Below are 10,626 nucleotides of genomic sequence, written 5' to 3'. Positions count from 1 at the left end.
AACTGCTCCACCCATGTCTATCTCTGCTTATAAAAAGGAACCAGATGACATGAGCCATCTGCCGTACATCCTTCAGGTGGGGAGCATCCTTTCTACACGAACAGCCCTTGTTTTCAAACTGCATTTAATCTGAAAAAAAAAAAAAAACCCAAGAAAACCCCCCAATCTTTTCAAGTTTAAAATATGTACACAGAATATGGAGATTTTTAACTGTTACTGGCTGGAGAGCTGGCTCAGATGTTAAGAGCACTGGCTGATCTTCTCAAAGACCTGGGCTGGATTCTCAGCACGCGGAGGGGAGCTAACAATACTCTTTCACTTCAGTTCCAGGGGATCTGACGCCCTCTTCTGGACCCCATAGGCACTGCACGCACTTGGTCCACAGATATGCATGCAGGCAAAACACCCATACACATATACTAACGTTTACCACTTAATGTTTATACATTCACTTGTATTTGAGTTCCCCTCATCTCGTTTGTCACTGAATGTTTGAGAACCATAAGTGAAGGTAGGAAAAACAAATTTAATGTCCCTTGGGGGCCCTCATAATGTTTGTACCAAGTTCTGTAAAACTAAAGTTTTGAAAAACAAAACTAAACTTTCTCAAGCATTAAACTCTTAAATCACATTTATAATGCAAAACAGATTTAATTTTATTTAAAAATGAGCATTAGAAAAATAGAAAAGAAAGCAGTCTTCAACAATTGGGAGATGAAGACTCTTAAATCACTGACTTTATGATCTCCGGTTTGCTTCTTTGCCTTTCAAAGTTAAATCCCTTCACCTGATGAAGTAGAAGGTTTTTCAGTCTGGATGTTCTTTTGTTTCTGTCTTTCTACTCTTTCCTGGTAATTCAGTTGACATTTTAAATAATCTTCATTCCGTTTCTGTTTCTGGATCAATGATGTCAAAAAGCTTAAGAGCTACAGACATAATCAGGGAAGAACATTCATTAAGGACCATACCTTCAATGGGAGGCAATTTATCTAAACTGTAACCTGTGAGCCACCGTCCAGAGCCCAGCAGATACACAGAATCTCAAGTTCTGCTGGAAATCTACTAAATCACTACATAGAGTATTGAGCAGGACCAGGCAGATTGAAGGGCCAAAATAACTGAGCAAAGACTTTCAAAACCCCTATGTAAACACAGGCACCTGTTTGCCAGAGTGCCAGGGCGTTTTATCAGGGGTGCATATGACTTTAAGGAACAAGCTTCTACTGCATACTTTTCAATCCCCTTTCCTTGAATCACATGGACTTTGACTAGATACCCAGAGCCCCCTTTTGAAGACTAAGCTAAAATTCAGGCCTAAAGTTCAACTATGACATCTCCTTAGAGCCTCTTGGTGAGCACGTTGTCTAACTAGAGTGGAGAACTTTTGTGCTATGGTAATGTTTTTGGACTTCCTGAGACACTAAAAGCTTGGTGAGCTGAACTCTACTTTGAGGAGGGATTTTCATCACCAGCCAGAAGGCTTCATCAAGACTACAGAACGATCACATGGCAAATGGCGCCCCCAGCTGGCAGCAGCATCGCCTGCAACTTGCTTCAAAAGCAAGTGGAGACCCCACGCAAAGCATATTAAACGAAATAAACTGTGGGTGGGTGCCAGCAGTTTTGGGTAGCGAGTTCTTTAAGGGTTTCAGATCAATGAACTTAAGGCATTTCTGAATGAAATTTACAAGCTGGCACCAGACCATTTTGTATAATTGTATACTTGTCCAGAACACCTTGCTTCTGGGAAAGCTAGGTTGTAATGCATCGCACCCTTCCTTCCTTAGATCTCTAGCCTCTCGGGTCCTGGTTACACTCAGCATGAGTTTCTGTTCTTCCTGGAGGATAAACACACATACGTAATGTGGAGTGTACTTCTGTCTGCACACTCCATAGGCAAATTGCTAGCCAAAAGTGAGAAATGACCTTGGGAGAATCAATTAACTACTTACATCAGATTCACGGTCCAGACAAGCTCTCGTGTTTAGATTTAACAGGATCTGTGTTAATGTTCTTTCCAGCTCCTGAGCTAATTGTAGGGCTTCTGTAGGAGTGGTTATTTCATTCATATTAGGCTTCTGTTGGAGAGGAACAGAGCTGTTAATTTCCTTCCTTGGGCCAGGTTATATTTCTACTTTACATATAACGATAAGACGTGCACAATCCAACAGTTTTCACAATCTTGAGTGCCTTGGAATCGGCTGAGTCTGGATGGCTCACTTGCAAACACTGATTTAAAAGATGGGATCAAGGATTTTCACCTGCAGAGATAATGTTTAATGTGCTACAAATCAAGGACATTGAGGGTAAATGGCCCAGGTATATATTCAATTATTCCTAGGTTTGGAGTTGTATAGTGATGACAATTCTGTTTTCTTATTAGTAGATATTTCTCTTTATAAAGGTTCATTAAAAAAAAAAAACCAACAGTAACGTTTTAGATGATCAGGGATGTAATGTCCCTGAGTTTCAGACTATTTCTTTTGAGTGTCTTTGCGGAGAAATGAGATGGAGTACGGCACTGAAGAGTCATGAAACCTGAACCTATGGGTCAACCAGTGATAGGAAAGAGGATATTAATGGGTCTTTGAAGACGTTGTGAGGATACTGCTTCTCAGTCTATGGAACATTTGGATCAAGTTAAGACAGAATGAGGAACGTATTAAGATACAACTCCAAGGTCCCATTCACAGATAACTTGGGCCTGGGCTGAGGTCCGTGAATTTGCATTTCTCAGGATCCTCAGGTAATGTTTGCTGGTGCAGAGACAATTCTTTGTGTACTTCATTAAGAAAAGCTAAACAAACATTCAGTGACTAAGTTTTACCCCCAAAGGTATTGACACATGCTTACCCTAGAGTTCTGTCACAAAGAAGAGCATCTAAGAACATGAATAAACTAATAAACGAGATAGCAATCAATTATTTCCACGGCCTAGACAAGGCCCTGGAGAGATGATCGCAGTAAAATTATAGTTACCTTATGGATTGGAGGACAGATCTTACCCTTACGTTTCCATAGACGTTTTAGGAATTGATGTGCAACTTCCCTCCTTGCTTCAGCCTGACTTTCAAAAAACCGGGCAAAAGGGGGCATTTTCTTATCAACCACAAAGCTGTAGGCCTAGGACAGAGGTAAGACTATGAGAATATTGGGGATGGGAGAGTCTTGTTCCTAGCACTCTTGTTCATTAATTATTAGATTCATGACAGAATGCAGTGAAAGATTCATTAATCCAAAGGTGTCTACATTAAAAAATATACCAATAATCACATAGTGGTATAAACATATTAATTCTGCCTCACACAACTGTTTGATGTCCATTTAATTCTGGGGACCTACTACAAAGGTTGTATTCTCCTCATCCTAACCCATGATTTCCAATTACAGTTCTAAATCAACAGACATCAATACCATAACAAACTGAGTTGCCATTTTACCTAGTATCAAATTGCAAATATACCTAGGAATATTTCTAAATGATAACAAATCCATTGTCACCCATAACAGAGCAGAATCCTCCCACATAGGAGTCCAACAGTCCATACTAACCATTCCTAAATACACGCAGGAGATATGCAGGTGGTAAGCCACAGCTTGGTTCAAAGCATCTACACATTCTTTAGAAAAAGGGTCGCAGAAATCCATCTCAGCACTAGGGAAATTCAGCCAAACAAGGAGCTTCCCACTGCTGTGGAGTGCTTCTTAAATCTGATAGATCAGCCCACTTCTAATGACAAGGTGAATTTTCTTCCAGCTGTAACTAATAGTAACCGACCCACCAACAAAGGCAGTGTTTCTGAATGGAAGACCAACTCTGTTCAAAGAAGACCGGTGGAGGGGGGAGTTACTCTAGTTATCTCCGCATTCAGTGTTCTGGCTAATCTTTCTAAATATGATTAGAGAAGCCTGATATACCCTCGAGAGTGGTATATTGTCAAAAGGGATTCATTGCCTTTGCTCATCCCTCTCCCTTCAGAACTATGATGGCTCAGCGTGCTGGCTCCACAGGGAACCTACCCTACGACCCCAAACTTTGTGCGTAAGACCTCAGCAGGCTTCACAAGGCTGAGCTTAGCGTGGGATAAAGCAGGGTTCTGAAAAAGCAAAATCATGTCAGCTAGAAAGAGTAGGGCAGAGTCTCTGAAAAAAATATGCATTCTAAATCTGTCTTGCTAGGGAAAGCAGAGAAATGGAATCAGAAATGAGGCGGTCTTCCGGAGAACAGCTGCAGCTTCCAGATGAGGCCGTAGTTTCCCAATTTCTCTGTTGAATTCCTTCGTACTCCATCTCTCTGAAGTTCCTACCTGGCCTGACGCCGACTTCTTCATTATATGTCTTCTGAGGCCAGGGACTGTTGTACTTTCTTCACCATTCCTATGATCCATAATGAGCTACTTTTAGGTAGTGTGTTGAACCAGCACTGATTAATAACAGTGTATTTTCTAAGTACGTAAAAGGCCAAATGTCTGGTGGATCTCTATTGGACCTAAGTTATGTCTGCATGAACACAAGTGGAAATTGCATGTGTCCAAAAGTCTATCTCTGTGAGGTCATGAGGAGTGAGCACTTTCGTCAGGGAGGACGAGTCAGTGGAGGAGCTAAGCTTTCAAAGCTGGGCAGAGTTTCACACACTTAAGGAAGACTATAAAAATGTCACTTTACTTGTGTCTTTTGTTTCCTGATGCAACATTGTTTTTGGCCCCCATTGAATTTATGCCTCCATTTTAGAAAGAGAGAGAGTTTAAGACCGTGCCTCTCAAACCATAGTTTACATAGGAATCACCTGGGACTTAGGTTCAACTACAGAACTGTGATGGGTGGAGCCTGATACACTGCATCTCTGAGCTGCTGCCAGATGCTCCCCATCAAGGGATACACCTTGAGAAGAAGGGTTTCAAGAATATTCCCCAAAAGATCCTAATGAAATTCTGTAAAGTAGAAGCCATGCTGCTGGTGATCTTTGAGTAGGAGGAGAAAGGAAGATTCTCCAGAGGTCCCTGTGTTGCCCTGACATGTCTAAACTGTCAGCAACTCCATGACAGAGTCCCTGGGAAGCAGAAATGCTACGACATTTGGGGATGCTGGACTCTGCAGGTCAGAGCAGGCCAAGGGGAAGGAACATCGAAGCTGTAAATATCGTGCACTGGTTCTGCTCACAGCTGAGGAAAACATGACCCAACTCCTCCTCCCCTAGTTCATGAAATTTTTCAGAAGATCAGAATACTGTGTGAGTAATAAGGGCTATTGATAAAACGTTTGGTTTGTTACTCTCTGTATGATGCAGTTTCTATGTGAATGAATCGACAAGCTGTAGATTTTAATTTAGCAAGACTTTTATGATCAGTTGGCTATCTTTGCAGGATTCTAAGATACTGTAATGATACCTCCACACAAAAGTGGCATGATTCTACTATTCCTTCTGGGACAAGACATAACTGAATACATAGTATTTATAGTCATATAAACTTTATGCACACATATGAAGGAATACTAGCTTTATCCTGTGGCTAGATATTACTAAGTGGTTTAGGCAGGGTTCTCTAGAGTCACAGAACTTAAGGAAGTAATCTCCTCTCTCTATAGAAAGGGAATCTATTGGACTGACTTATAGGTTGTAGTCCAGCAATGGCTAGCTGTGAACGAAGGTCCAAAAATCGAGTGGTTTCTCGGTGCCATTAGGCTGGGTGTTTCAGCCGGTCTTCTGTACGTGCTGAAATGTCAAAGAAGTAGGCTCCAGTTCAAGGGCAACCAGCCAAAGAAGGAAACCTTCCTCCCATTATCCTTCCATAGGCTTCCAGTTGAAGGTGTGGCCCAGATTAAAGGTGTGTCTTCCTGCCTCAAGATCACAGGTATGCCTTCCATTTCTGGCATTCCAGAAACACCCCAGTAGACAACCCAGAATAGCCATCATTCTAAGGAATGCTGCTTATATTTCTATTTATCCATTTTTAAAGAACTTCAGTGGTTTCTTTTTTGCTTTACAAATTTTTATAGCCTTTATAATTTTGCTGTAATAAAGTATGACAGATGTTTTGTAGGCTTTCAGGTACAGCTATTTTTTTTCTAAATCAACCCCTACAACCTGAAATATATTTATTATGTATAATTATCATAAAATATATGAAATTATAGTTTTAAAAATGAACAGTCTGTGATTGACTAAGAGATCACTGACTATATATAGCCTAATGTCTTCTTAGGAAAGTACGAATCACCTCTATTATAGGATCAGTGAAATATGAGGAGGCATTGTTACATCACATTATATTGGATACACATGCAAATGCTTAAATAGTCATAGAAAAGAAGATGATCAGGGAATAGAGTTCAATAGGGCTTTAACCACTTTCTGGAGACACAAATAGCATTGACAACATGTCTCTATCATAGCTATAGTGACCATACCTGCACTTTAATTTGGCGAATGCTTTTTGTGGTACCCCAAAGTGTACATCCTAGTGAAAAATGTGACTTTCACCCACTGAAAAGCAACCTAATCTTACCCCAAGAGAAGGGAATTATGATCTCACTAATTAGACTAGAATGTCTATATTATTAGCACATACACTGGTAAATACTTATCACAACGAGATAGATATCGTATCATCACATGAATTTTTCATAGTTTATTTGTACAAACACATACACACACACTGCCACCACCACTAACGTCATTACTACCAAAACTAACAATCACAGCAACAGAAAATAGGACAAACCCTTAAACCCACCCTCCTATGCTAGTCTGTGATGTGGACAATCCTTGTCGAGATCAGTTTCCCTGGACGGCTACAGTCAGTTCCTTCTCTGCCGAGGAACTAATGTGTAGTGTTTGATGAGAAAAAAACATGCTGTCGCTGTTCTTGGTGAGGATGTGTCTGGTTTGATTCCAGCATAGTTTGACACAAACACTGGAAAAAATGAAAACAAAAACTGCAGAACCAACGTCACCAGTGGCATCCTATGATTGAACGGCTGTGCAGGATTGGCTCAGGTGTGAGGAGAAGGATGACGGAGGCGATGGTTGGCTCGTGTGAATGTCACCGGCAAGGACTGACATGCTGACTGCAACAGGAATGTCATATTAAACCTTGTGGGGAAGATGTTATCTAGGCGTTTGCCTTTTCCCATCCCCTTTCTTCTAACAAATCCACATTGATGACATTTTATATTAATTGAGCTTTTTTTCATATTTTTATTATGTTTATAACCAACTGCCTCAAGATCCTACTGCGCTGACATCCCTGCCATGATGGATTATATCTTCTTAAAGCACAAGGCAAAAGACTCTCTTCCTTAATTTGCCTTCATGAGGCATTTTGTCTCTCTAATGAAAAAAGAAACTAATCCAGAAAGTGGGTACTAAGTGTAGAACAGTTGCTGAGATAAACCCGACTATGTAGTCCAGAGGCCTTTAGGACGGATTTGCCATAGGAATCCGTAAGCATTTAGAGAGCACTAGCAATGAGCAGAACTCAATGAGACATTCTGTTGGGGAGTGAAAGACAAGCGTGCCAAGAGAGAAACAGACAGTAGAAGCCTGGTTATGATACTTCAGACTGAGACGTGAACTCTGTCAAGAACAGGACTGGTGGCTATTTGGGTTGTGGTCAGGTGAAGAATCCGGCTGCATTCTGCCTGTGTCTTCACAGCCTGAGTGAGGCCAAGTTTAGAAACAATGGTCTAATTCCTGAGAGGGAAGAAGTGTCAGGGCATGGTAGCGTTAAGCCTGGGTCACAATTGCTGCTCACGTTCTCATCCAGCTCCCCAGACAGAAAGAAAAACAAACAGCAGAAAAATAAGCCAAGTGTGTAGTTTCATGCAGAAAGGAGACTGAGTTTAAAGATAGAGATGGGGTTAGTATGAAAACAACTCTAATCTGTCTTTATTAATGCTATTAGCATTATTAAAGAGAAACTTATTCCTCTGTCCTGGGATAATAGTAAGATGTCCTGAAGGTAAGACTCTACCTATCAAAGTCCCCAGGTTGTAAAATGAAAATTTATTTGAAATGAGACAGATTGAACTGAACCACCTGAGAAAATGTTTCTTTAGGCATGCGATGGTAGTTGAGACTTTATTCCTAAACGCCAGTCTACACCTTGAGCTGGTAGTAGAACTAGGTGGTATTGCCTAGTAGTACTGGTTTTGCAGGCATGAAAGTTACGAGAATGAGGGAGTTATGGTAGCTGGGTCGAGATTCCCAAAGTCTTCTGCAGCCAGGCAATGTGTGGCAGGGCCGCAGGCTCTGCAAGGAGGTCCCACAAGGCCATTGCATGAAACTCTAAAGGTAAAGCCTGGGGTTTGATGGATGCCACAAGATGTTGGAGATGAAAAACTGTTTGACTTCTGCCAAGATAAATCCAAGTACAAGGTGAAGTCCATGCCAAGAGGAGGCTATGCGTGCTGCAGGTAATAAAGCTGGAAGGGGGCAGCTACCTATCCCTTTGGAGCCCAGAGATGCCAGACATAGCACTATAGGGTTTGATATTTTCTCTATGGGATTTTGGTCTTGTTTTAGTCCAATCTTTCCTTGTTATGCCCCCACTCCTCCATTTTGAAATGGGGATAGTCATTGAGACATTGTAACAATATTATATTGTAACATTGTTATATTGGAAGAAGGTAAGTTTTTAAACATTTCCTTCCATAAAGGCTCCTAATTAAGAGATTGGGTTCAACCAGGTATGGGGTGGCACACCTTTAATCCTAGCACTCTGGAGGCAGAGGCAGGTGGATCTCTGTGCATTCAAGGCCAGCCTAGTCTACAGAGGTTGTTCCAGGACAGTGACAGACAGGGCTACACAGAGAAACATTGTCTTGAAAAACCAGGGGTGGGGGAGGGGAGAGGAAAGTGAGAAGAAAGAAGAGATAGATAGATAGATAGATAGATAGATAGATAGATAGATTGATTTTAGCTTGAGTCTCAAAAAAAGAGTAACTTTGATTTGTAAAGGGTGTTGCAGTTCTTAATGACTTGATAATTTTGAGATTGAAATGAATGTATTTTTCATTATGAACCTGTAAGGGCCAGGGAAAGATGATGTTTCGGTTTTAAAATAGTAGTAATTTTAAAATAATGTTTAATATGTTGAAATAATTTTAAAATAGTAATAATTTTAAATTAATAATAATTTTAAAGTAATAATTTATTTTATTTTTTTATTTTTTTTAAAGTAATAATTTGAAAATAATGTTTGGGTATTAAGTTAACAAGGAGCAGAATTGTGGTGGTTTGTCTTGCTCATCAACCTGAAATAATTTAGACCAGAGATTCCCAACCTATGGGTCACGACCCCCACAGAGGTCACATATCAGACATCCTGCATGTCAGATATTTATATAATGATTCATAACAGTAGAAGAGTCACAGTCATGAAGTAGCAACAAATAATTTTATGGATGGAGATCATCATAACATGAAAAACTCTATTAAAGGGTCACAACATTAGGAAAGTTGAGGATCACTGATTTAGATCAACCTAGGAAGCAAACCATGGGACATGTCTGTGAGGTGATTTGATCCTCAGTTGGTGGCAATGTTTGGAAGGTTTAGGAAGTGTGTCACGGGGGGAGGGTAGGCTTTGAGAATGTATAGCCTCGTGCTTTTAGTTCACTCTCTGCTCTCTGCTGGAGGTTGAGATGTGTTCTTTTAACTCCTTGCTCCGGCCACCAAGACTTCTGTGTGTTGTCATGCTAACCCACCATGACAGACTCTTCTCGTTGCCCTTGGTCATAGGGATTTATCACAGCAACAGAAAAGTAACTGATAGAGAGTCAGTGCTGGTTCTTACAGCATGTGCTGCCCCTTTGGAGAGGGGAAAGATTCTACAGGAGGCAGCTATCCATGCTGGGGATGGCCACAGGCAGGTTCCACACAACCTACCACCCATGTTTTGGTGTCCCAAGACTCCGCTCCATTCATGCTATATGTAACTGTGCTTCCCCTGGCATCTCGCCAGGAAGAGATATTTGTTAATCCATACTTCACACACCAGCCTGACACTACAAAGAACTCTCAGCACTCCCTTCCCTGCTTTTTCAGGGCCACACTGGTTCTCGAAGCATATACGCGCAAACTCAGTGTAGAAAGGTGGATTTCCAGAGATAAGAAAATGCAAGGTCTTTTGACTTGCTCAGACAAGATATCGTAGGTGACTCTCAGCTACAACACTCAAGTTTTCACTATGAAGGTGCAGAGAGCATCCCCATAGGAAGTATGCTTGTTGATCCCTGGACCAGCATCCGGGAAGCTCTGACTCCACAGTGTTGAATTCTGTGTAGGGGTCCTGCTCACATGGAGTCACCTTTCTGTCTCGGTTCTTTTCTACCACGCACGGGTCTCGAACTTCCTTCAGCTCTCTTTAAGACCACTCCTGAATTTCACTTTTCTTCCACAGCCAGCCACAGCGCATCCGATGACTGCTGGAGAACTCTCTGATCTGTCCTGTGAGGTCCCCTCCTTTGCTTTGTCATTGATCCCACTCCCAAAAATGTCCTAAAAATTCTTTCTGATCTCATTCTTCACCATGAGTTGAAATAACAATCCGATTTTATCTTTATAACCATGCATAGCATTCTTCTGTGCTAGCCAAACAGCTGTTACTATTTGAGATTTGTTCC

At 41.2% G+C, this 10,626-nt stretch overlaps 1 protein-coding gene across 1 annotated transcript; it reads right to left on the bottom strand.

Moving 5' to 3' along the window:
- Window positions 1-773: 773 nt before the first annotated feature.
- LOC142851965 (ferritin heavy chain B-like) lies at window positions 774-3,648 on the bottom strand. The gene is made up of 4 exons (XM_075976645.1): window positions 3,553-3,648; window positions 2,980-3,123; window positions 1,953-2,078; window positions 774-926 (listed from the first exon to the last, which is right to left on the bottom strand). Exons 1-4 carry the CDS (start codon window positions 3,646-3,648, stop codon window positions 774-776), a joined length of 519 nt encoding a protein of 172 aa, XP_075832760.1.
- Between the last annotated feature and the right edge of the window lie 6,978 nt (window positions 3,649-10,626).

Source organism: Microtus pennsylvanicus, chromosome 1 (genome assembly GCF_037038515.1).
Source record: "Microtus pennsylvanicus isolate mMicPen1 chromosome 1, mMicPen1.hap1, whole genome shotgun sequence".
NCBI classification, from domain to species: domain Eukaryota; kingdom Metazoa; phylum Chordata; class Mammalia; order Rodentia; family Cricetidae; genus Microtus; species Microtus pennsylvanicus.
The sequence above is the reverse complement of the archived record's forward strand: the minus strand, read 5'-3'. Positions and strand labels throughout refer to the sequence as shown.